General features: G+C 37.9%; 1 protein-coding gene across 4 annotated transcripts; it reads right to left on the bottom strand.

The window, feature by feature from the left end:
* Positions 1-833: 833 nt before the first annotated feature.
* On the bottom strand, positions 834-24,368 carry LOC139599010 (mesoderm induction early response protein 3-like). Of its 4 annotated transcripts, none has more exons than XM_071445941.1 (13): positions 24,194-24,368; positions 23,460-23,484; positions 21,840-21,988; positions 17,309-17,443; positions 15,710-15,830; positions 13,467-13,579; positions 13,207-13,279; positions 10,914-11,065; positions 10,395-10,476; positions 7,157-7,248; positions 5,031-5,158; positions 4,707-4,852; positions 834-4,607 (listed from the first exon to the last, which is right to left on the bottom strand). In XM_071445941.1, the coding sequence occupies exons 1-13, from the start codon at positions 24,200-24,202 to the stop codon at positions 4,147-4,149; spliced, it is 1,686 nt and encodes a 561-aa protein (XP_071302042.1). In that variant the 5' UTR covers positions 24,203-24,368; the 3' UTR covers positions 834-4,146. The 4 variants fall into 4 exon arrangements, with proteins under 4 accessions (XP_071302042.1, XP_071302041.1, XP_071302044.1 ...); XM_071445940.1 differs by having other exon boundaries at positions 7,157-7,251; XM_071445943.1 differs by having other exon boundaries at positions 13,467-13,552; positions 24,194-24,367.
* Positions 24,369-27,762: the final 3,394 nt, after the last annotated feature.

Here is a 27,762-nt window from a genome sequence, read left to right on the forward strand (position 1 = left end):
TCTGTGATATGGAGGACAATGGCTGAAATATAAGTATGGAGAGGCCTGGCAGATTGACTATATCACATACCCCCAAAGCCATGACGGCAAGCACCGTGTGTTTACAATGCTGGAAGCAACCACAGGATGGCTGGAAATATACCTTGTGCCCCATGGCACTGCCCAGAATACTGTCCTGGGCCTTGAAAAGCAAGTCTTATGGCAAAATGCCACACCAGAAAACTGAGTCAGATAACAAGACTAATTTCTGAAACAACCTCATAGACATTTGGGCCAAAGAACATAGCACTGAGTGGGCGTATCACATTCCCTATCATGCACCGGCCTCTAAAAACATTGAACAATATAATGGACTGTTAAAGATGACACAGAGCAATGGCTGGTGGGACCTTCAAACACTGGAATACACATTTAACAAAAGGCATCTGGATAGTCAACACCAGAGGATCTGCCAAGCAGGCTGTCCCTGCCCAATCAAAACTTTTACGTACTATAGAAGGGGATAATTCTTGTAGTGCACATTAAAAACAAGCTGGGGAAAACAGTCTGGGTTATTCCTGCATGTATGTAGTTGTCATCTGGGGTTAAACCACACCACCTCCTACACTGTTTCCTCTCCCCTGCATTGTATTTTCAGCAGACATCTGGTAAGTTGAAGTCCCCTGCAAGAACAAAGGGTAATTAATGTATGTGAGACTTCTCCCAACTGCTTATAGAGTGGTTGTGTGCACTTCAGGAGGACCCAGAGTATCTTAAAATGTGTTCAGAGGTATTGCTGTGTATTTCTGGAAAGGAAGTCACTAACCAAGCTTTTCATATATCTGCATCACAAATAAAGAAAAGTTCCCAGACATTTATTTCTGGAATTGTACACCAGGTATTAAAGTACAACAAATAGAAAATAATGCTAAAAAAAATAAAAATCAGTGTTTATGTACAAATATTAAAATCAATGCAACAATAGCGACTTCCTCTTGAACATCTGATATTAAATTTATGTCCCGATTGTCACGAAATTTGTTGTTATGCAAAAGGTACTTTGAATAACTGGAATCTGTTTTATTAAGAGGACTATAACCATACCTTCTGTATTTTACAATTGATAGTATTTTCCTTCTTCCAATGAAAAATAGGAATAAAAAAATAGTAACCTTGTCATTAATTTATAAATTACCGTATTTAGTTTCCCCATCTGTAGACAATGTGCTTGTAAGTGCTGGGCAAATAGTGTCCCTGTTGGTCAGTTTATACATTAGTTTACATTCAAAGTTGAAATACTTACCTAAAGACTTTGGTTAAATTAAGTACTATCATTATGTTCTACTTGATCTGAAGTTTTCGTACATTTTTGATCCTCAATTTTAAAAGTTAAAAACAGGAAACAATTACACAATTCATTGACCTAATAGTACACAATTTAGCACTTTGACCATGGCAAGAGGAAAACTAAACCTTTAAAAACCTAACATGAGAAGATGACACATGAGTAACCAAAGTAAAAGTATTGCTATAATCACAGCATCAAGTTACACTTCTAAATAAATCAGCTATTCCCTTCGGATTCCCTGTACATTAAAAGGATACATTTACCAACACTGCAATTTCCTGTTATGGATTTTTGGTTTGTTTGCATGAAAAACAAGTATAGCAGAGGACAAAGAATTCATCACAGTTTGTTATAAGAATTGTGCTCCACCATCAAAGAACCAAGGCAATATAATTTCTTCATATGGTTGCAATTCAGTTGTTTTCATGCTGACTTTCAAAAGAAGACAATTCTTTTAATAAAAAGTAACAAGTTCTCCATTTTAAACGTTTCAACTGAGAGAAAAATAATTAAGTCCAGCTTCTAAATGAAAAATTCAATAAATAGCTATTTTACATGGATAAAGTTATCATGGTACAAATTTATGAATGTCACATCAAGCATGCACAAAAATGTTACTATACACACAAGTAGTCAGAAAATATTGAAATAGATATCTAAAAAGATATGAACAATTACATATTTACAAAATCTTGCAAATTATTGCCTCATTTTAACAAGGAATTAAAAGTAAACAATAACAGCTAGCTAGCCAACAAGCTAAATAAGATCAGCATTTAAAAATCTATTAGACTAGCTGAAATTAATTTTTCTCCCATAATTTTCTGAATTTTGGTCAAAAGTCTTTATTAAATAACTAAAGTGTCCATTCAACTTGCTGACAACCCAAGTCTTAGACAAGTATTTGTCTACATTAAGAGCCCAGCAATGCATAGATAAATTTAATATATTACAGCATCAGCTAATGAGAATGGGCATGTTCATTTAAACACAACTGTTATAAACATTCAGTCATCTTTGTGTAATGATTTTTATACAGACCAGCCACTCACTGTAAACCCATAGACCTGAATGTATAACAATGAAGGATTATGACCAGTATTTTACAAAATTACATAAAATATGTTGATTCATAAAGAAAAACAAGGTACACAGTTCAGCAAAAAACACAGCAGCAAGAAGCTGACAACTTGGCTAAAAATGTCAGAATACAACACAAGGCCAAGTCTATCCATTATTTATTGTGTACTTACTAGAATTCCATATTTCAGATGCATAAGATAAGAACTGATTACAAAATTATCTTTACTTTTGTCCACTGTGACAAACTAATTTGTTTTAATATGATAAATGTGCTGTTGCATAAATGCTTTACTCTTCATTGCAGTGCTGTTAAAAAACTCCATACACTGCATCCACAACTCAGGATGTCAATGCAATTCACAGTAAGCATAATAAATACCCTCTTCCCTTTCAAATATTAAGGTCACTACTTTCTAATTACTCAGCATAACCTTGAAGCAACTACTACAAATATCAACAATGCAAGCCTAATCACTTCAATAATCAAAACAAGTTTGTGGCAATTAAATTTGTAATATGATCAATGCAAAGAAAAAGTATGGAGGGAAAGGGGCAATCCTACTGATGTTCTCCCACAAGAATTAGAGCTAACATTTTAAAGAAAACTTAATGAATGGCTAAATTGCACTCAATGGTCAAAATAAAAATTTATTGAGTTTAAATAGTTGCTTTTATGGGAGACATTTTTACTCATCCTTTTCTATTTGATCAAAAGTAGTGAAGTGCTATTTTTGAGCTAATGACTTGCTAAACAAATAAATGCAATCCACACTGAAAAAAAACTTTCAAATACATACTTCAAGGTTCTACTACTTCTATATAAACTAGATAGCCCCTCAAAACTGTAACACATTGAACTGCAGTGCTCCAAACAATTTGTCTTCTAAAATACAGACTGTTTAGTGGTAAATCCTAAGGTGTGCAGACTGTAGCTTTATACATCAGCTATCTTAGGAAAGTTTAGTTACACAGGTGCATTAATCTTCAAAGTTGTGGACAAAACTCATTTGAATACAATAGCCTAAAATATATCTGTTTAAGCCAGTAAGTTTAAAGTACACAGATACCTCTGGCAGCATAATTACTTCTGTGTAAGGTAGCCACGGCCTATAATTTTGCAACAGCCTCCAAGTGTAGGTCTTCATAATTTATTCATGTTATGTCCCTTGTGCTAGCTTCCACCAAGATGAAATTGCTGGGTTTTTTTAAACTGAAGTGCTCTAGTTTAGTATCACATGAGAGAAGGTTCCATTTAAAAAGCATCCTTGTATGTCTGTGCAGTTTAAGTTAAAGAAATCCATCCCTGCCTTTATAAGAAAAAAAAAATTAAAATAAAATGCTACATTGAGCAGGGATCAGGAACAGTACCTGTAAACACTGTTATTACACTGCATCCATTATGGCAAAAGTAACTTTGACTAAAAAGCCACTCCGATCAGTTCAGAACTTCCGTGCTGGTTTTGAAATGGTGGCCTCTCTCTACAGGCTTTAAAATAAATTTGAAGCAGAGTCTAAAGCTGAACCAGAGTTCTCTTAGTTCCAAACTCTGCCAAACATTTACACATTTATGGACTGAAAAACGAAATTACTCTTGGTAAATCAAGATATAGTTCTATACATAAAAAGACATCACTGATGTCAAAGTTCAAACTTCCAGTGAAAGATTAAGCAAACCTGATAGTTCCCATCAAGTTTACTACTACTGCATAAAGTACCCACTCTTTAGTTTTCCACAGTCATTCTGAGTGAAGGGCAGTATGTTGGTGAAGAGTATGGGTATTTATAAAACCATTTGTCTCATTTGCAGATAGACTGCTGAAGTCAGCCACTGAAACAGCCATTTTGGCACTAGCAATATGGTGTGTGTGGTTCTCAAAGTCCACACCAAGGTTATTTACAGAGACATCATTCATGAAGGATTCTGGGACAGCAATTCCCATTTTCAGTCTCTTTGCAGGTCTTTCTGTCTCCTCACTGCACATGTTCCCTGGGTTTAACTCCGAGTGATAAAAGCCAGTCTCAAATAAATTAAAACAATCATTTTCACCACTGCTAGGCAAGTTAAGCAATTCTTCTGTTCCAACAGGCACATGATTAACTACCGGTGCTCGGGGTAAGCTGTCCATAGGAGGGAAGGCATCATCCAGGCAGTTCACAGACGAAGTGTGACAGACTGTAGCTACAGTGTTTGTCAGTGCTGGAAAACAGATGAACATAAAATGTAAATGAAATAGTTGTTTATATAGTTACAACAAAAAGTTTGTGGGTTTTCTTTGGTTTTTTTCCTTTGATTTACCTGTCAACTCATTGGCAGTGATAGAGTTCAGAATGCTTAGCTGTTGATCAGGAATACTTTCTGTTCGAGTATTAGATGTTAAGGCTGAAGAATGTACTGCTCCACCAAGAGCTTCTGCTTCATCTACCAAACGATCCATGTAGTCCCTTTAAGAATATGGCGTTCATAATAGGTTAACAGGAAAACAAGGCCTAAAAATGATGATGGATTTATTCTCAGTTGCCATAGCCACTGCAGCTTTACACTGCAATGATGGGAAGAAAACCTTATCTTTTACATTTACAATTTGCAACAGAAAACATATTCCAGGGACATTTTACTTACGTAACTCCAGGATGATGGTTATACCTCTTCTTTCCAAATCTTGTTTGCTGAGCAAAGTAATCATAACGTTCTGACTTTTTCCACATGTAATAGAAAGCCACACACTCAGCAACTGTTCTGGTTCTTACCTAAAAGAAGGCAAGAAGAATTGACAAGATAAATGCAAAGCATTATGTTTTGTCATCTCCCCAGTCCCCATATTCCTGCAATATTGTCCCTTTTACTGTTCTAGTATCTGTAACAAACAAATTAAATCAGAAGATCTGAAAAAGAGATCTAGAGTTTTAAATTTCTTTACCGAGAGGGTGGTCAAACACTGGAATGGGCTTCCTAGAGAGGTGGTCGATGCCTCAGCGTGTCATTGTTTAAGAGGCATTTGGACAATTCCCTTAGAAACATGCTGGAACTTTTGGCAAGCCATGAAGCGGTCAAGCAGTTGGACTAGATGATCGTTGTAGGTCCCATCCAACTGAAACAGTATATTCTATTCTAAATAATTACTACATCTGTTCTATTGTATGCATTATTGTTGTTTAGGTTTGGTTTTTTAAACTAGACTGAAACTGTATCTACATCTGAAGCATTTAAATTCATAACTTACATAGCAATTTTTTAAACTATGGGACAGACTCTGTTAAGAAGTAAAATACTAAGCAACTGAATGACCCAACAGAAGTGAAGCAGAAAAGACATTGGGTACTTGGAAAATTCTGGTCCATAGTGACAGACCAACTCATTAGCTTCGTAGCACTTTGGAAAAAAAGATTTTGAAATTATTTATTTGTATCGCTGGTGAATTACTGTTTACGGGTAAGGTCCATTTAAAAATTGAACCCCCCAGATATTTAGCATTGGACAGGTTAAGCTAAGTGTTGAACGGGATTAACTGACTTGTTGAACAGCAACCACAACCCTATAAAGTTTACCTGAAATACAACAAAAGCACCAGTCTCCTAAAGAAAAGACTTGTTGTGGTTTAACCCCCACCAGCAACTAAGCACTGCAGAGCTGCTTGCTCACTTCCCCCATCCAGTGGGATGGGGGGGGAAGAATTAGAAGGGCAAAAGTGAGAAAACTCGTGGGTTGAGATAAAGACAGTTTACTAATTTTAAAAAAAATTGCTAAAAAAGAGAAAAATAAAACCCAAGAAAAACAAGCAATGCATAAAAACCCAACTGCTCACCATCAACGAATTGATGCCCAGCCAGTTCTCAAGCCACAGCAGCCCCCACCCACCAACCTTCACCCCCCAGTTTTATTACGAGCAGGATGTCATATGGTCTGGAACACCCCCCTGTTAGTAGGGGTCAGCTGTCCCAGCTGTGTCCCCTCCCAACTCCTTGTGCACCCCCAGCCTCCTCACTGGCAGGATAGTCTGAGGAGAAATGGCTTAGACTCTACATAAGCTCTGCTCAGCAATAACTAAAACATTAGTGTCTTATCAACACTTTCCAGCACAAGTCCAAAGCATAGCCCATACTAGCTACTATAAAGAAAATTAACTCTATCCCAGTCACAACCAGTATGAAACCTCAAGGTGGTATCAAAACATACAGGACATGTACAGAAAATTTGGAAACACACATACTGGTAACTGTACCAAATGGTACGTTTACTTAATAAAAAAAAAAGCCCAATTCCTAATCTTCAGGCACAGGGGAGTTAATCAGAAGCAATTCAGATCAAGATTAGAACTCCTTTGTTGGTCAGAAACCAGAGTACTGATGGATGACTACACTTTCTGAGAACACAAAGAGCTAAGCCCGTTTCTGTAGAATTACATCTTCTGAGTGACAAAAATAATTAAAGATGTATTTTCCCCTCTCACAGACATGGTATGAAAATAATACACCTCTAGGAGAGGCAGACATTTAATCTAAATTTTAACATAAATGCATATATGGAAGCAATATCAACATGAGTTGATTTCAAAGATAATATGACTCATGTTGCAACACCTACTTTTCTAATGGCATCAAAGGCAAAATCAGCATGGAAACACCAAGCTGGTTTTAATATGTTGGCTCTTATTTCACTCTTGCATAGTTTCTGAAAAAGCATTGCTTTTACAAACATTCAGCATCATATCATCTACCAATTCTTCCATTTAACTGTAAAATACTAACCTTGTTTTTCTGTATGAGATGAAAGTCTTTCCCATAAATCAGAAGTGCATGTTCAAAGCTTCTGCATTCTTCTTCTGTCCATGCTGTCATCTCTTCTAGACAATTGCAAAAGTAGCATGATAAACTTATTTTCACTCACTAATCTTTGTGTTGCTAATGCCTGAACATCCAAACACACTCTAAAAAAAATGCAACAGTTCAGTTATTTTGACCCATGTTCTTTCCTCTAATGTAAAGATATCCTACCTGAAATCTAGTATTCCTGCTTATAAAGACTCATAAAAGAGTCTGATTACTGAAGTATTTCACCCTGGAGGGCAAAGGACATTCAAAAGACTTTATTTGTTATTTCTTAGGAAGTTTGTCATAAAAGAAAACCCCAAGATTTGTTAACATCATTATTTTTCTGAATATTCCTTCTTGCATCAGATACAAACAGTGACTGTTGGAACAAAAGAGTGAAGGAACAACCTCTGACTTTTTAAAGACAGAAGTGAATTTTAGCTTCACAAACAAAACAAAACACACTACAAAGGAATAAAAGCTTTAAAAAAAAAAAAATAGCTCAAACTATTTGAGTAGGTCAGTTTTGTCTCAAGTATTGTTGCTTCCCTATCTTGATTATGGCTTTGTGTCTATATATAATAAAGGAGGGATATTTCAGGCATCTTACATTCATAGTAGTGATCTGGTTAGTTGTCATTTAAAGCCAATGAGGGTGGAGAACAAAAACCAACCAACAATCACATTTCAAAGCATTTCTGGAAGCAGACACTGGAACAAAGACCTTGCTCCTTTCAGATGAAAGTGATAATCATTCCACTACAAGTCCATTAATTTTGTACTCCTTACTACAGAATTCTCAAGCTTCAAAGAGGCGATCTGCATGTAAAGTCTCACTGTTATGAAATTATCTTGGGAGATGTAGATTTTCAATGCATATTGAGAATAGCAGTGAACTTCAGTGGGTATAGATCATTGCACAATGATTATTCTAAGAGACAGGCATCAACAGTATTATCATCCTCTACCATTTTTAATGAGGATATAAACCCCATCTGACTTGGGGCCTGGGAGAAGATGAGCACTAGTCCTTAAGACAGAATTTGGGTCTCCGACACACAATCTCTCATAAAAGAGCTTTCTGAAACACTGCTCTGATAGTCCTTATTGTTCCCTTCACTTTTATCTTCAATACTTAAGCTTTCAGAGTACCTAACTCAGAAACATTCAATTTCCCCTTGGATTCAGGTCTGAGTAAGGAATGTCTGCCAGAATACAAACTTATACCAGGGCTCATAGGCCATTTCTGCTTTATGGAACATGTGTCAAACTACAGGACAAATAACTCTTTGCTAAATTATGCACTGATTTTTATTTAAGGGAATAATAAAGTTAGGGACAAACAAAATTGTTTTCCACTGTAAACTCAAGCAAAACTCTCCACACTCTACCATAGACCTAGATGATTATACAGTAGAACAAAGTTTAGGGTTGACATAGCACAATGTTAGCACAGTGATGAAGAGTGGGGCTCACTCATATTATCAGCTATGTTCTGATTCTTGTATAAATGTCATTAGTTTATAATTGATCATTATCTCAAAACGGTACTGTAATGTGAGGGAGAACTGCCTTATGGGAGCAAAATTAGAACTCCCCCCCTTCTCCTTCGTCTGTATCATTCTTAAAATCAAAAAAAAAATGGAAAAAAGAAGGAAAGAAAAGATGTAAAATTTGATCCTGCAACCTTTATAGAAATTGCAAACTTCTCTAGCAGACATCTCCATCTGACCAACAGTCAGATTATACCTAATCTGAGTTATATACCTAATGGGAATTATTGAAAAACATCTGAAGGACAATGCAGTCATCAATCACAGCCATCATGGCCAGCACAGCTTCATGAGAGGAAAGTCCTGCTTATCAAATCTGATTTCCTTTTATGACAAGGTTACCCACCTAGTTGATCAAAGGAAGCCAATTGATATAATCTTTTTTGATTCCATAAAGCTTCTGATACTCTCTCCCAAGATCCTTCTGAACAAAATGTCCAGCCCACAGCTGGATAAACATGTAATGCGATGGGTGAGCAACTGGCTCATGGTTGGGCACAAAGTGTTATAGTGAATGGGGTGTCATCAGACTGGCCACCTGCCACTAGTGGGGTTCCACAGGGCTCCATCTTAGGCCCTGTGCTCTTCAACACCTTCATTAATGACTTGGACACAGGACTGGAGGGGATGCTAAGTAAGTTTGCAGATGATACAAAACTGTGAGGAGCTGCTGACTCCCTTGAGGGCAGAAAGGCCCTGCAGAGAGACCTTGACCAATTAGAGGACTGGGCAATCACCAACCGTATCAAATTCAACAAGGGCAAGTCCTGGAATGTGCACCTGGGATGGGGCAACCCTGGATGTACGGACAGACTGGGGAATGAGATGCTGGAAAGCAGTGCTGCGGAAAGGGACTTACAGGTCCTGGTCGATGGCAAGTTGAATATGAGTCAGCAGTGCCCTGGCAGCCAGGAGGGCCAACTGTGTCCTGGAGTGCATCAGGCACAGCATTGCCAGCCAGTCAAAGGGAGGTGATTGTCCCAGTCTGCTCTGCACTGGGGTGGCCTCACCTCGAGTCCTGGGGACAGTTTTGGGCACCACAATATAAGAAAGATATAAAGCTATTAGAGAGTGTCCAAAGGAGATCAACAAAGATGGTGAAGGGCCTTGAGGGAAGCCGTATGAGGAACAGCTGAGGTCACTTGGCTTGTTCAGCCTGGAGAAGAGGAGACTGAGGTCAGACCTCATTGCAGTCTACAACTTCTTTGTGAGGGGAAGAGGAGGGGGAGGTAGTGATCTCTTTTCTGGTGACCAGTGACAGAACCCAAGGGAATGGTCTGAAGTTGTATCAGGGGAGGTCTGGGCTGGATATTAGGAAAAGGTTCTTCACCCAGAGGGTGGTTGGGCCCTGGAACAGGCTCCCGAGGGAATGCTCAAGGCCCCAAGGCTGCCAGAACTCAAGGAGCATTTGGTTGGATTTTTGGGATGTCCTGTGCAGGGCCAGGAGTTGGACTTTGATGATCCTTGTGGGTCTCTTCCAATTCAGCATATTCTATGATTCTATGAGTAATCTGTGCTAAAGACATCATGGAAAGGGATGTGCTTATTAATCTGAATCTTACTCATGTGTTTTCTACCCCCTCCAAAGACATATTTCTTAAAAAGCAGATACTCTCTCTTACCCTGAGATGCCTTTCCATTTGAGCAGTATCTCTCAGTTGCTTCTTTAACATTATGGCTACTTTTGAGTAGTTCATATAGTGCCTATAAAATAGAAGTAGTCTTTAGAAAGAGTTAAAATTTCCAAATATCCTATATAAATTTCTGAAACAAGCCTTTCAGTGAACATATCTAATGTAAAAAGAGGTTATATCTTTATACAGGATGAAAATGTTAAAATAATCAAAAGCAAAACCATCCAAATATTAAGGCAAGGTTTAATTAAGCAAATGTAAAATATTATATGCAATAATTAGAAAAGCTGTATTTGTCAACATCATGCCAATTTGAAACATCATAGATCACACTGCCAACATTCAAATACTCAATTTTAAGCATGTGTTTAAAATTACAAATAAGATCCTGACCCCAGTAGCATCCAATTAAAAAAAATATTGCTGCCTTTATAATACAAGGCAGAGAAAGAGAACACATTAATTACAAAGCAATGTGCCACAAATGGAACAGGATATAAAATATACTTGTTCATTGTCACGTGTATGTAGTCCTTCAGGAATTCTGCCAATCATATTTTCATTTCCTGCTCTTAAGGAGGTTTCAAAAAGGTATTCTTTAACTTTATTTTCTGAGATGACATCAGGTTTCCAAAGTAAATGGTCTTCATTTTCATAGGCTGTTAAAACAGAATTAATTTATGGCAAGTGTGACACTTTTAAGGCTAGAACATAAAAGGCTATTTCACAAAGAACAGGAATACAGAAGTAATAAAATCAAGCACTGTCATGACACTTTCAAATTGCAGCTCATTTTTTCCCCAAAAAGCCTTAGTTTAGAGAGAGACTGCAGTGTAGTATGGTGAAGAGATTCAGATTCCATGAGGATGAGATAAGGGACTGGCTCTTGAGAAAGAATCTCTACAGAGGAGCAGGTTGTTGACAGGTAGATGATTCAAGTCAAATTATGCATATATATTAATCTTAATATAAAAAAACTAGCAAAACCACTCTGTTTTATTCAGATGTTTACAACAAATAAGCTATAGTTTACAATAAAAAGTGCACTTTAAAATTTCAAATACTGCATATAAAATTAAAAAAAAAGAGGTGGCAGCTAACGGGTAATTTTCAAATAAATTTGCTAAAACTTACTTAGCAGAATGGAAATCTAGGTCTAAATGTGGTAATTTCTTTTAGCATTCACTAACAACTGAATGCTGTTATCAACTATTTTACAAGCAATCAGGATGTATAGTCCTCCTTCATAGTATACTGAAATCATATATGCACCTCTTAAGTAGCTTATTTGAAATATATTGGAAATATTCAAGAGTTGGCCTGAACCCTTGTTTATGCACACACACATTTAAACTCTAGATTAAACTAAATCCTTTACTCTGATCAATAGATGTGTTTACACATAATGCTTTATGTACTCTCTTGGCAATATAAATTAGAGTTATTAAATTCTAACACACCCAAGTATAATGGCAGTTCCACTAGAAGAGATGAAGAAGATTCTCAAATCTCTCATATAACTGCAGGAAAGAATATTAAGCTAAAATGAAGAATAAAATCGCATCTCCTCCTAAAGTTCTGTTATGACTTAAGAACACTGAAAGCTTTCAAACAGACATGTTACAAGTGTAAGGTTTATAGAAGAGCAGAACTGCTTTCTAGCACAATTTCAGTACCTGGGACTTCACAGCAGAAATATAAGCCCCTGTTTGCCATCACAAGCTCTTCAGGAAGTACAAAAGAGGCTTCTACAGAATCTTCCACCCTCTCCAAGCATTACTGAGCTCAGCTTCAATCTCCATTATCAACCAAGACAACCCAACACTTTTCTCTGGAATCCATACCTGATATTCTCAAGAGGAACTCCTCAGGCTCTACTATCTGGGAGACCTCTTTGCTCCTGGCTATGCCACTGAACAATACTCTCTCTGGTTCTCTCTTGCACCAGCTTGTTCCAGAGAAAGTTGTCAGATTAATGCGTTCCTGATCATCCTCTGGTTGTTGGCCCTTCTCTAGTTCTTGACCAAGGAGAAGTCAAGATGTGTAAATAGTAAAAGGACTATTCAGATAAAACTGATTTTCACTCTTCTATTTGTTACAACCAGTAAGCATCATGCTCAAATCATAGAAAATAGAAAACTTCCATAGATTTCTTAAGCAACACAAGAGATGTTAATTTGCTAATGCTTCCAGCCAGTGAAGGTTTCTAAAAGTTCCATATAAAACTCTATTAAATAAAGTTATTTCTTCTACTTTGGCGCAATTTCAGTTTTTAACCTAAATTTACACAGCAATACCATCATACTTAAAACATCTTTTTTTTTTTAAAGACAAGGTATATTGAGATCTACATCTACTCATGCTATGGAAAATTCAAATAGTTCATTGCTTTGTTTTTCATAACCATTTTGTAACCCACACTGTCATACTTGCTAAAAAAGAAGCAAAGAAAAATACTGAAGATCTTCAATGCAAACTTACATGTTCATAGCCCAGTTATGATATCCTGATGAAAATATTTACTTCTTGACCCAGTTTGTTGCCTCCTAATATTGCTAGATACTTCAGAATTAACACTGTAACCCACCCTCCTATGTCTCCTCAGAAATATTCTCTCAAAGTTGTAGAATCACACTTTTAAGATATAATTATGTGGTTGTATTACTTCAGTTGACTAGGGGTTTTTTGGTTGGTTGGTTTGGTTTTTTAACTAAGTCATAGAATTTATCTTATAAATTTAAATAACATTTTCCCATCAGCTGCTATGTATAAATATAAGTACTAAAACAGAATAACTTACCCTTTTCATTATTACTGTATCTGCCAAGGTAAGGTGGAATTTCAGCCTGATACTGTAAACCAACCTTTATTTCCTGAAGATGTAACAAAAATCATAAGGGTATTAATATTCTGTGCATGGAAGTATTACAAAGTCCATTAACATGGGATTTTGCAGATAATTTCAGAATTAAGGTACTATTTTAGATATGTACTATAAATTTTAATGCATTTTTTTAAAGTTTTCTTAACTTTTTCTTTTTCTTAAGATATAGTTATTACCTTTCTCAAATCTTCAGATGAATTAACATTGTCTGCCTCTATGTCTTCACCATCTGATTCCTTATCTCCATCACACGTAGTGTTTGCTTCAGACACAAATAAGTTGGCTTTAGCTAGGAAGAATTTTCAGTTCAAACACAGATATTCTTTACTTTTCAAAGGAGCCCTGCTTTTATTCTGGAAGACACTCATCACCAGTCTGTTGATCTACATTTCTATCAAACTAGAATGAAGTCAGAAAGCATTGGTGCTTGCATATTGCAGAACTGAAACATTTACCATTATTGCAACTAAGACAATATTTCTAACAGTCAAAAGGAAATTAGATCATTTTTCTTCATTGATTTTCTTCAATAAATGCTTACACCTTATAGAAAAGTTATGAGAAAAACAGAAAACTTCCAGGGCTATGACTTAGCCATGGGTTAATCACAAAGAAAGTTGAAGGTAAGTCTTTATTACCTACTGAAGCCTTTCATCTGAAGTTTTAATTGACATTCAAAACATTCCTTTAAACAAGGCTACCTCAGCAAGGACTAAAGATATAGTACATATACAGGAAACAGATTAAGCAAAAGATAACAAAAGACTGCTTACTCCTCTTAAATATTTTTTTCCTTAGGAAGAAATACAGTAGAGCACTCCAAGTAATTGAAATACAGTACTCCACAGAATAACTCATATTTTAGAATTTGGAACTCTGTGGTTCTGGGTTCTGAAGTAATTATATTTTTTTATTTTATCCCCAGCAGAATGGAATCTATAGTTCTGATAAGAGCTATTACATATTCTCAACTTTCAGTAATAACATGTTCATAAATAGGGTTTTAATTTTAGCTTCATCACAACTAAATAGAATCGTCAACATCAAAGACAATATCCAATATGATAGACTGAGGCTCCTCTTCTGTAGTCGTTACTAGAATCACCAGTCTATCTCTTTTTGCTGTTAGAAAGAGGCAAGAAGCTAACATGAATGTGTGAAACAGCAATATGCCTGGATAATAATATGCAATTACTTTTTCCAATGAATCCAAATTTAACAAAATGGCCTGTATTAAACATGTTTATCTTAAAATTGAATGTTATTTTAAGAGACATGGACAGGGATGAGAAAAAAAAAAGATGGAACTGTCAACAGCACAGAAAACTGACATTTCCCTCACTGACATGGTGGATATTTGATGTTAAAATGCCCAATCAAAAGTTCTAATAGAGAAAGAGCAACATTCTGATAGAAAAACCACAATAGCTGAAAGCAAAGATGACTGTTTCTTAATCCTGAGTAAAATGAAGGAGCTAATAATTCTTTCCATAAAGTTGCCACACTTTCAGTGTCATATTCATTAACAGTTCACAAGCAATGTTTAAGTGCCAGCAAGATTGGGGTTTGCTTAAAAAATTATAATGCCCTTTTTTAAAGTTTTTTATATCTCTCTCAAAAATGCCTTACATTACACAATCAGCAGCATGCAAAGGGCTACAATTGCTGATGATTGAGACAGCACGTGCCCTTTATCATCCCCTTTCTCTAGAGGGATGAAGTTCCCCAGGAAAAGGTCAAAATACTTGCCAAATTAAAATTGTGATAAAAATCCTCCACACTGTCTATTGCAGTTCATTTGTTCACTGGTGTACTAGAGTTAGAGCAATGAGGAATATCTTGTCAAGGTTGGATAATTGAACCAATGGTTCTTGGATCTTTCCCATAATAGTTCCATGGGTAGTGAAATTTTGGTGGTCATGGGTTCATAGGCCCCATCCCATATAAAAACACGGGCTCCTGAACTCCTATGGAAAATCATTGAATATGTGAAGGGAAATAATCACAAAGAAACCAAATTCCAGTTCACATCCATAGGCTGAATAGAGGAGTCACTGGCTTAAAAGTAGCAGCAAAAATTTTAGTAGAGAAACACTAATTTAAAAGAACAGGTTACATATTCATGCCATTCACCAATGCACAGAAAATTACCAAGTGTTCCTTGACACAAATTAACTATTAATTATGAAAAGCTACTGTATTTTTAGAAAAATTGTGCTTGTGCTTTGAGCACCATATTAAATATAGGTCTTTTAGGTAATCAATAATACCAACCAAAGACAATATTCATGTACAACATCCTGCAAAGCACTGTTTCTCAATCCCACTCTGCAATTCTGATATTTTAAACTAGAAAGCTATATAGTTTATAATATATGGTAAGACGTTATGAGTACTATTATAAAATTAGGTTTCCTACATCTTAATGGCCGAGGAAAGAAGTCAGTAGCCTCATGTGAAGTAACTGATGGCGTCAAGTCATCAGCAGAGGACTGCGTTTCTTCATCATCACCTGACAAGAGGTCTTTAGCTATTTCCTCCTGTATCATTAAAATAAAAAAAACCCATAACTTCAGACAGACTATTAAATATAAACTGGTGAGCATTTAGATTCAGCAAATTGTAAGTCTCATTAATTAAAATGAATTATTTTACCATAAGGAATTTTAGCAGACTGTTAACTATTAAAAAGCTAATCCACTCCTAATTCTCAAAACAAATATAACCATTCATTTCAGAGTTGAACACGGAGGTTTATTTCCCCCTAGTCTTCTATTAAAATAAATGCACAAGTAGTAACCCCTGCATGCATCAAATCTCAGATGTTCATCCAACTGCTTTAAAATAAAAAAGTGAGTGGAAACATTTTAAATTCTGTCATTCTTTACATCACAGATACCCCTTAAATTCGGGGGGGGGGGGGGGGGTGGGTCTAATGGGTGAACAAACAAAAACTCAAACCAAAAGCCAGGCACTTTCATAGATTTTTTCTGAGAAGAATTACAGATAACTGACAAAAGATAATAAAGTGGGGGGGTGGGGGGCAAGAACACGCCTCCTCCACTACCAGACATGCTTGAGCCCCTCTATAGTGATTAGGGAGGCAAAGAACTGTATTAGACAAGAAGCCAAGTACATTTCTGTAGCCTCAACACAATGGTGACTCCTAATGAGAATCAGATGTGCAAAGCCATCATTATACTATACTTTCTGTGGAGTTTATAATTTCATCATACGTATGGAAATTAAAAAAAAAAAAGACATGTACTTACTACCTACAGATTTTATAATACAGACTACTAGTTTCATGCCTTATAGCCAACAGATTCATCTCAGAATTTAAAGTTAGCCTGTGAATCATAAAAACTGTAGTTTTGTGTTTCTATATTCAACAATGCAATACATATAGTAATTGCACAGAAAACAATCTCTCTCACCCCCCAAAGATGAGATTTTTTATAAATTATATGCATTTGAAAGAAACATTCCAAAGCACCCAGTAGTGCACTTTTCAAGTTATCCACAAATGTTTGATACATGACATGTATGTTTGAAGCCAGAATTATTATTTCTGGACATTGCATACATTAAAATAAAATACAGAAATTTTCAGAAAAAAATCCCACTTCTATAAAATAAAAAAAAATCTATTTAAAGTTCTCTGAATGTGTTTTAGAAGAACCACTACCTTATTCATTTCTCAATTGTAATAATATAATGCCACTAAAGTTGCTATGCATTTGTGTGATAATTATAATTAAATCCAGATCCTAAATATCTTTGAAAAAGAATTAAAAAGTACAATCACAGAATCATTTATGTTGGAAAAGACCTTTAAGGTCATTGAGTCCAACCATAAACCTAACACTGCCAAGTCCACCACTAGTACAGTAACTCTTAATTGTATGTTGAAATTGACAAAGATATGTATTTCATAACATCAAGAGACAGTGAAACATAAGGTCACACGGATTTCTACTTTTAAACTGTAATACAGGGGAAAACAGTTCTGACTTACTTTATCTAGAGTCATATCTGGAAGCTCATCTGCAAGTTCACTTGGAGAGCTATCCACACTGGAACCAGCCATAACTGGAATTGTGGGTTCATAGCCATAAAATGCCAGCAAATCTTCCAACGGCATGTTTCCTTCCTAATACAAGATTTACAAACATTTCAACATATTGCCAAATACTTGTAAACAGTTCAGACCTAAAAGGATAAGACGTATTTTGAAAAACAAAAGTAAAAAACAAACAAGAAAAATTTAATTGAAAGCAGGAATCTTGATTAAAAATCTAAAATATTTTCAGGCATAAGACTGAAATAATTCATAACTGTGTCTCTTGGCAATATAATGAAGTCACATTAAACTATTGAAGAAAACCATTTAGTGGATGAAACTAAAGAGTAATTATTAAAAATTTGCTCCTTATCTGATTCACACTGTAGAACATGATTTGCCTATATTTCTTCAAGACAGAAGATAGACTAGGAACATTAACAACGCCCTTACAAGAAATGCAGAAAAACCTGAAAACTTTAGTCCTATATAGTTACAGCTGCAAAGTGTCTAAAACACCACAGAAATAAATCAATGTAGCAATCTTTTATCCCTCCTTTCCATCTTCTGCACAATACATTTTATAATTACTGTAGAGAAGGTGGTGTAGTTTAACCCCAAGCAGTAACTAAGTACCACACAGCTACTCACTCACTCCTCCCCAGTGTGGACATGAGAATTGAAATGGTAAAAGTGAGAAAGAAACTCATGAGTTGAGATAGTCTAATCTTTAAAAATAAACTTTTTTTTTTTTTTAATGCAAGGAAAATAGGAGAAAAAAGAACCACAACAAGACAAAGAAAGAGGTATATAAAACCCAAGAAAGACAAATAATCCAAATGAAAACAATTGCTTACCACCAACTGATGCCCAGCTAGTCCCAGAGCAGTGGCTTCCCACCACCATTCAGCCACTTGGCTTGTTTGATCATGGCATACATTTAACATTCATGAATAACCTCTACAGTGGCATTAAGTCAAGTCGACCTCTCAATCATGAGCCCATTTGTATGCTGCATCCCTTCCTATATATCCTGATGTGCCATGGGCCCATCAAGCTATAAATAGGTCACCCTTCTGTTCCCAGTCCAGATCCACCTGAGTCACTTCAATCCCAGCAGCCTGATCCACCTGCTTATTGTTTCAATGTTCTTCAGTGGCCTGACTCTTGAGTACATGAGCATCTACATGACATAGCTTCACAACCAGGTTCTCTGCCCAAGCAGCAATATCTTGCCACAATGCAGCAGCCCAGATGGGTTTACCTCTGCACTGCCAGTTATCCTGCTTCCATCATTGCAACCACCCCCACAGGGCATTTGCCACCATCCCTGAGTCAGTGCAGAGATAAAAGTATTGGCCATTTTTCTTGTTCAGCAATATTTGTAGCCAGCTGGATGGCTTTCACCTCTGCAAACTGACTCGATTCACCTTCTCCTTCAGCAGTTTCCACAACTTGTCATGTAGGACTCCACATGGCAGCTTTCCAACTTTGATGTTTTCCTACAATATGACAGGATCCATCTGTAAACAGGGCATATTGCTTTTTATTTTCTGGTAGTTTACTATATAGTGGAGACTCTTGAGCCCGAGTCATCTCCTTTGGCAACACTGAAGTTTTGACCAGTTCACAATCACTTTTAGAATTCCTGGGTGGTTGGGGTTTCTCATTCAAACCCACTGTATAATCAGTGCAACCCACTTACTCCACGTAGCATCAGTTGCATGATGTGTAAAGGGGACCCTGCCTTTGAAAATCCAGCCCAACATAGGAAATTGAGGTGCCAAAAGGAGCTGTGCGTCAGTACCAACTACTTCTGAAGCTGCTTGAACTCCTTCATATACTGCTAATATTTCTTTTTGAGGCTGCCTCTTCTGATTTGCTCTCCTGCTCCCTGTTAGAAGCTTCTTCATCTCTTACTAAACAAGTTGACTTCTGCTTCCATTGTTTCTGCCTCTTTGGAATAGCCAGGGCATCTTTTTCTTTCCCCCCATATATTCTATCACTTCATCAGGATTCCGCACTTGTTCAGGAGTGAAGTTTCAGACCATTGGAGGTGTAAACCTTTCTAGACACCTGTTCATATTGTCCCATATACATGCCTTGCCACTCATAACCACACTGCTGCAGGGCCTGGGTCTTATTCCTAAATAGCTCGTTAACCTCATGAAAAGCTGAAGTAATATTCCTAAGAAATACAAATAGAAGCATTTAGACTACTGAAGGATGTTCAAGATACTGAAGAGTTATTGTAACAAGGGAGAAAACATGACAAAAGGTGGTGGTGAAGGTGCCATTCTGTATTACCTCCACAAAAAAAAATCTCTCAGAGGAAGAAGTATAATTGTTAATTGTCTCCATGAGATGGTACCTGAAGTACATTAATCTTCAGTACAGAGCCCAAATACCAGATTAAGCTCAAGGCCAGTATTTTAATAATATATCTTGCAGGCAAAACATCACTAAGCACTACAGAGCATTAGCAAACTGCAAAATCCAATGCCAATCTTGAACACATACAGCAAAAAAAGAGAGGATGGCATAGATCAGACAAGCTAATGTCAAGAACAGATAAATCAATATAATGACCAGCAAATGTTAACAGATGTAAATTCTTCCTAATGTTATAGTCAAATCTGTTAACTCAAACCATTTGTGCCCTGTTGTGTCTTAACCCTGGATGGCAACTAAACACTACAGAGCTGCTCCCTCCCTCCCTCCTCCATGGGATGGGGGGAAGAGAATTGGATAAGTGAAAAAGAAACTTGTGTGTTAAAATAAAGACAGTTTAATGTTTAAAAAGACATATTTTTTTTTTTTAATTGTAAGGAAAAGAAAAAAATAAAAAGAGGGGGGAAGTAAAACCCAAGAAACACAAGTTATCCAAATGAAAACAATTGCTCACCATGAACTGACCAATGCCCAGCCAGTCCCTGAGCAGCAGGGCAGTGTGAGAAGCAGAAAAGGCCTTGGCTCTGTGTAAGCTTTGTTCCGCAATAACTACATCAGTGTGTTATCAACACTGTTTAAGCACAAATCCAAAGCATAGCCCCATACTAATTACTAGCAAGAAAATTAACTCTCCCAGACAAGACCAGTACAGAAAGTAATAGGAGAAAAACAGCTAATGATACAGAAGCAAAAATCAAGAGAAAGGCTTAGTTTATAACTTCTTTTTTCCAACAGCTTTTGATCAAACTATTTTACTAAATATCATCATACTTGCATCCTAACACATTTAATAAAACAAACTGTGGACATTTTCTTTAGTTACCTGATTCAAGTTATCAAATAATTAGGAATACTTTCCAATAATTTATACCTTTAAAAGTTATATTACCTTAAAAAATTTCTTGTTGAACTTATACACTGATTAAGCTACTTGTTTTCTTTAATCAACTAAGGTCTTAGTCCTGCAAAGACTTTTCACAATGGATAAATGCAAATTCATGTCCAAGTCTTTCCAGGATTGGGACATAAAGTACTAAAGTATTTGAGTGGCTCTCAGTTCTTTTTCCTTATTTTATAGAAGCAATAAGATAATTTTGTGGAGTACCAACTCCATTTCAACCACCAGACTTGCAAGCTGCTTTGCTATTATAATTGCAAGTTCATAATTAGCAAAAATATAACTGTAAAAGGTAGCAAGGCAAAACCAAAACAAACAAAAACCCCAGAAGTTAAGAAAATTTGTTTTTAAATGGACTACAAAAGCACAGCCTCCTATTTAATGCTAAAAATTACACTGGAAGTCTGTTGATCAAAATCTGCAGTTATGCTGAGTGGTGTAAGTGGGTCACTGAATGGTAATGCAAGCAGCATCAGTTTCTGGCTATTTAGCATTCAACAGGCATTTAAAATGGGTGATGCACTGACACAGATGAACAAAAGGTAGAAACAGAAAAAACATGTAATTAAAGAATGCAAAAAGGAATAGGAAAAGCCAAGGAGCACACTGGTTATTTTGTACACCCAGCAAATGCCAAACTGATGAAACTGAGATACAGAACTACAATTTATGTAGCAAATGAATGTGAAAAATGTGTAAAACAGGACTGCGCTTCCAGATTGGGAAACCAAAATCTGACCAACAGAATGAAACACAGCTAGCTGTCACTTAAGGTACAATTGAAATTTATTTCCAACTTATAAAACTTAGAAGTGACAAGTGATATTAGATAATAAGACTTTAAAATTTGCTTCAGTAATTTCTTTTCCAAAGTGAAGAAGTTATTAAATGAAAAAGACCAATCTGAACTTAACACTAATAACTTTGAGAAGCTAATGTCAGCCTTTTTGTGAGGAAGCACTGCTACATCCTAACCAAACCTGATATTTTTTTCTTTAAAAAAAAAAAAAAACAACTCCAAAGGTATTTTGCAGAAAATTGCATTATGCTATACAAACTAAAGAACAGGTTGAGTGTTGTCTTCACTAAAAAGCTACAACATATATGGACATTTAGGAGAGAGCAAGTCACTCTTACCTTTTCTAAATCTTCAATTTCAGAGCTGAAATTTTTGTTTTCTTCCATCATTTCCTCCTCTTCATCAAGAGTTCGTTCATCATCATAATCATGTACCAGCATTTCAGCAGAAGGGTCAAAGTCATGATCCTCAGAGGATAAAGAGCCAACTATCAAAAAACCCTAATTTGAGTATTTTTTTTTTCTATACCAACATATGAAATTACAACACAGAAAAAAATAAGGTTGCATGAGTCTTTACATACATAGTTAGAACTCTCAATGGAATAAATGGAACAAATTCTTAACTACCTGACAAATTCAACTATTTTAGCTGGCCTTCCCTTTTTGTATTGTAATAGGTGCAGTTTTCTCTCTTGCAGTATAGAGTACTTGGGAAAAGTATCTAAACTACTGAAACAAAGTTTCAGAAAGTACAATAACAAATTAATATTTTACTGAATAAAAGCTTGTTTTAAAGATCCTGGAAATCATCATTAAAGTATAAGATCCACATGTCACAAGATTTCAGATGCTGCAAGACACTGATTTATAGACTCAGATTCTATTTATATTATTTTTATGGTAACTAGCATAGCTTTTTACTGATTAACAGCTAACTTAGGTTGCAAACCAGTTTCCTAACAACAGCAAAATAAGCAGCAAGACTCACTTCAGATTAGTCTCACGGATGAGATCTTTTATTAAAACTAATTTAATTCTTAGTAATTGATCTAAAAGAGAACAAACATAGCAGTTTCAAGAAATATAGAGGGAAATATACCAGAAATAACAAAACATTTCTAATGGATCACAGTAATTAACAAGTCATTATGACAGCTCTGTGGTCCAACGGACACTTTTTCATTACCCAAGAGGATACTCATAAGTCATAAAAAAGTACTGTTGTTATTTTGAGTGCATTTGTTAGAAAGCACTATATTCAACAAGTTTTTAAGATGCAAATATTCTGTACAGCAATATCAGTGTTCTACAATGAAAATTACTGAAATGCAGGGTTGTTTTGTTTTTCAGTGTTCACTTTGTTAAGACTTTCATGATGGAGGAAAAAACCAGACTAGGATATTTCTCTTTCACCCCTGGTTTCCCCTTCTAGTTCTTACATACTAGAGCTCAGCCAGTGCCAAGAGCAGGTACACAGAAGCAAATGCATTTCCCAAATATTTTTCAGGAGTAGCCCTGCTGATGTTAAATAGGCTTCCTTGTGTAAATATTCCAAAGAACCTTAACAGTAGTTAAAACCTTAATTAAATATCATTATGATTTAAAATGTTTTCTGATATTATCAAGAAATCAAAAATTTACACAACCCTGCAATTAGCAGCAGCAGAAGTGATCTCTCTCCAGGCTACATGGCTTTACTGAGATGCTGTCTTAAAAATACTAGAAAACTTTATTTTCATTTTGGGTTCTGAGCAGCCAATTACTAACTGTGACCAGAGGTAAGGGAAGAACTCCCCAGAGCACACCTTCTCTTAAAAATCAGGCAGGCAGTTAGTTACATGACGTATTAGGACAGCTACGAGGCAACAGAAGGTAAGTTAGGTAAGGAGGAGGAAGGAGAGAGCAGCATGCAGGCAGCAGGCTAGGTACTGGGGCAGAAGGTGGGTAAAGACGAACCTGGGCTCGAACTCCCAAAGGAAGCCTGCAGGGAGAGAAAAGAGTGAGGTGAGACACGGGCTCCGTCCAACCCAGCAGCAGGTAGGGAGTCTCCATTTCATGCCCCCTCCCATCCCCTCCCTCCCGGACCTGTTCCCTTCCCCCGCCAGGCCCCGCCCTATTCGCCCCTCCATCGTGTTCACCCTCTCCTATCCCTCCTTCTCTCGCTCGTTCCCTGCCTATCTCTCTCCTTTTTTCCTCCTCCTCTGGCAAAAGTCCCCCAAGGAGCCTCGCCTGACCCGGCACTCCCACTCCTTCCGACCCCGGCGGAACATGACAGTGGCAGGCAGAGAGAGCCGGACTAGCAGCCTCTTCCCCGCTGCCAGGCCAGGGCTCGCTTCTTCTCCCTCCCGCCAAGGGTTTCTCCACCGTCCGCGCTACGGCGGCACCGCCACTGGCCCGTTCTGCGCCCTCCGTGGCTCGGTGCGGCGACCGCGCGCCTGGCCACGGCTTGTCGGCCGCCCGCGGGCGGCGAACTCGGGACCCGTGCTGCGCGGCACCCGCCGTGCGGCCTAGTCGCGCAGGCTCCCAGTGACCAGGCGTTGCAGGTCGCCTCGCTGGCCACCCCGCGTCACTGAGCCGTCCCAGAAGCGCCTTAAGGGGATGGTGAGGCGGGTGAAGAAGGCCCGCCAGCAGCGGGACCCCACAGGGAACCAGCCGAATTCCGACACCCCCAACCCGCTTTCCCCACTCACCTCCGCCATATTGGGACGATCGAGCTGAGCAATAGCGTTGCGCCGAGTGCCCGGATGAGGCCGCTAAGCCAATGGCAGCAGCCGAGTTCTAGCCGAAGATAGGCAGGGAGCGAAGAAACGGAGAGATCAGCAGGACTTAACTGGGGCGGAGGAGGTAGTGTCAGGACCCCGCCTCCAGCGGTGCCGCGGCCTCCCGCCCTGGCTAGCGAAGGCGCTCTGCCTGCCCGGCCTGGAGAGGGCGCTGGACGCCCGCCGCGGAGCTTAGGTTTGAGGGGCGTGGCCCCGGCTGCTGTCCTCGCATCACCTCGCCTCGCCGCCCGCCCGGGGAAGCCTCGGCCAGCAGAAGCTGCTCGTCACGGGGCGAGGTGAGCGGGAGTCCCGGGGGCCCTGAGGTCGGCTGGAGCCAAGGTACCTCGGACGTCCCCTGGTTTGGGCGCCATGCCGCGCCTGTCTGAATCAGCTTGTCTGTGACTGCTGCGACTTGCAGTCCTGTTCCGGGGCCGGGAATACTGTGCGGAAACATTACTTTGCGGCCAATTAATACCCGGATTTGTGACCTACTCTTCACTCCGTATTGAGCCTCTTCCTAAGTGCTGGTGTGGAGTAGTTATGCTAACACCTTGCATCCTAAGTGTCTGAAGCAGAAAACAAAATGTCAAAGCCTACAAACCTTGCTTCTGTTGATTGCCTGCTGTGGGTTAAACAGAGAAAGTGAAATTTACTTTGCAGTGGATATTGTACCTAAAAGTTGAAGTGTTTTATGTACAATGGAATATCTATTCCATTTTTAGTGTTTATTTTTTGTCCCAGTACACAGAAGTGGGAATTAGGCCGTTTTCAACTTGATCCCAGGCTATAAAGATTCATGCTTTTAACTTTAGAATCACATGTTTCTGCCTTTGGCCAAATGGCATCTGCCATACTTACTATATAGAATATTGATCTACTGGAGGAATGGTGTACATCACAGTGACACTCAGTTGCAATAATGCCCCAGAGTGTGTCCCATCCTGAGAATTTGGGAGGCTAAAGGCTGTATCCCGAAGTGACCAGTTTGTAAACTGGGTTTGCAGACAGTGCAGAAATTCTAAGCTAGTTTAGGTACTTAATTAATGAAGCTCCATACTATTTAATTTATTCTCTTGTTGCTCTGAGAAACAGAGTAAATTAACTAGTGTCACGTGCTGCACTGCTGAGTCTAGTCTACTTCCAACTGTCCAAACAACACAGCAGCCTATGATGTAGACATACCTGCTCTTGATATACCTAGGGATAAGATGTTTGCAACATAAAAATCCCAAGACTTTGCAGAAACATATTTTTTTAGGAAAGTTCTCACAATCACAAGCAGCTCCAGAAGTACTTTGTTCTCTGATCTCTGTCTGCCTTTTTCCCAAGTTGTATACACAGATGAGAGTTATCAGGTAAAAATTATCAGTAACAGACAGGCTATGTCAGAGCACACTGCACGTGCTCGAAAAATAAGGAAGATTTAATACTTTCCACCTTTGATCTGAAATACCATTACAACCCACTAATGTTCCTCAGCACTTTTCAGTTTTGTTCCCTCCAGATAGAGCAAACCCAGTTCCTATCCCCATTCCCTTGAAGCCTCAGCTCTGGCAAGGCAAAATAGCTTTCTATGAACACAGAATGTGTAACAGACACAGACCTGTTCATGTAATTGACATAATAGCTCATAAGGTCAAGCAGGAAGAATCTCCAATTCAGGGAAGTACCTATTTGCTACTATATGCATTTTCTCAATAGGAATTCTCCCTGATTTGGATGCAATTAGCTATTTCCTAACTTATGGAGTAGTTTACTTCACAGTCTTTCAACTATTTAATGTGATTAAGTCTTTCAGTTCTGTGCAATTTTACAGAGAAATCTTTTGTTGGTAATTTGACACTTTAAAGTTTCTATCAGATTTAGATCAAAGGAAAGTTTTTGTTTATAATTCAGACCACTTTGACAAATTAATGTGAACTCATAGCGCTACCACAGAAGGTCATTAGGTGTGTTACAGGGCTGTTGTATATGTTGCATCAAGAATTCTGAAAAAAAACTACAGCACTCAGAGTTGTAATTGTCAGGAAAATTAATCCACAAAGACCAGAAGTTTATGTCCAAAAAGGAGACAGAGGAGTCCTGTAACCTTATTCTAATAAAAGGTGAGGTCATGGGGCAATTCCCATGTGGTCTCTCAAATTGTTAGAGGACACAGCCTCCTATTTACACAGCCTTGGGTAAGTAACAGTCTGTGTCAATAAGTGGAATTCCTCTGGAATTTATTGTTCCCCCCATTGCTTCTTTCACCTATCAATATCTGGCTTTATCTACCAGCAGACCCACAGTTCGTTTGTAAAGACACCTCCTTCTCATTTCTTTCAATCCCTCCTCTTCTTATTTTCTCAATAATTATCTTTAAAAACTTTAGTTATCAGTGACTTAATTTTCTGGTTTTGGGTCTTTTCTGGTTTTGCCATTATTTGCAGCGACATCATTTTCTGTCCTTTAGTAGCCATTTCTGGATCAGTAGGCACAGCTACTACTTGCATCCCCTTGATCACAAGTTGAATAAGTTGTACTAAGCAAGGGATCATGCATGGTAAAAATATGAGAGTTGCTATAGCACATAAAAGGAAAAGAAAGCATTCGTTTGACCCACAGTCCACCAGATAACCATCAAAACGTCCCATTCCCATCCTTTCCATGTTTGGACTGGTACATGAGCTAACTTTCTTATTCCCTTTGTTGTTTTTTTCACCACTTTTCCATTGTCATCTATTTGCAAACAGCAGTTTGAGTCTTTTAATTTTCCACACACTTCCCTTTCTTCTGCTAATATTCTAATACCATCCGATGTTGAAATATTGCATTTCTCATCTGAGTGGATTGGTCAGCAAGAAGGTCAAGAGCTGTAGCTGTCTGGTTGATTATTATTTCAAAGACACCTTGTAACCTAATTATCTGATTTAAATTATAAATGGGTTCTCTGGCACCTGATATTAATTAATTTGGATTCCAAGTGGCTGGTCCATGGTGTTGTATGATTTGCTCAGGTGGCCATTCATCTTTTCCCCACTTTTGGGTGCTTCCTCCAGCCAGGGCTGCATCAATTGACTGCTTTTCTCTAATTAGATCATCATATACCATGATTCCTAACTGATTTCCCTGAACTTGTGGTAGCAGAAAGAACAATGGTCTAATATACCCTACATAACGTATCCCTGACCAGTTTGGAGGTAACCTGCAATAAGCATGTTGGCCACAAATCCAATAATGCCCTTTCAAAGCCCAGGTCCTGTTGGCAAAGGGGCCTTCCCAATTTTCATCATCAGTTGGTGGGTCAAAATACAGTTTACTTCCTGGGCCTAACAGTCCTCCAACAATAGTTGCCCCACCATAAGAATCACAATATTTGCATTTCCAAGCTCCCACATGAGGTTTCCACTTGCAGTTACATCCCAGATCTATTTTGTTAGATCTGGACCAGAACTTATTAAAAAGGGTTCAAGTTCCATTCTGGTGTTGCCACTTCCACTGATAGTCACAGACAACGTGTC

The sequence above is a fragment of the Agelaius tricolor genome, unplaced genomic scaffold (genome assembly GCF_023055355.1).
Source record: "Agelaius tricolor isolate 1412-34295 unplaced genomic scaffold, bAgeTri1.0.p SCAF_21, whole genome shotgun sequence".
NCBI classification, from domain to species: domain Eukaryota; kingdom Metazoa; phylum Chordata; class Aves; order Passeriformes; family Icteridae; genus Agelaius; species Agelaius tricolor.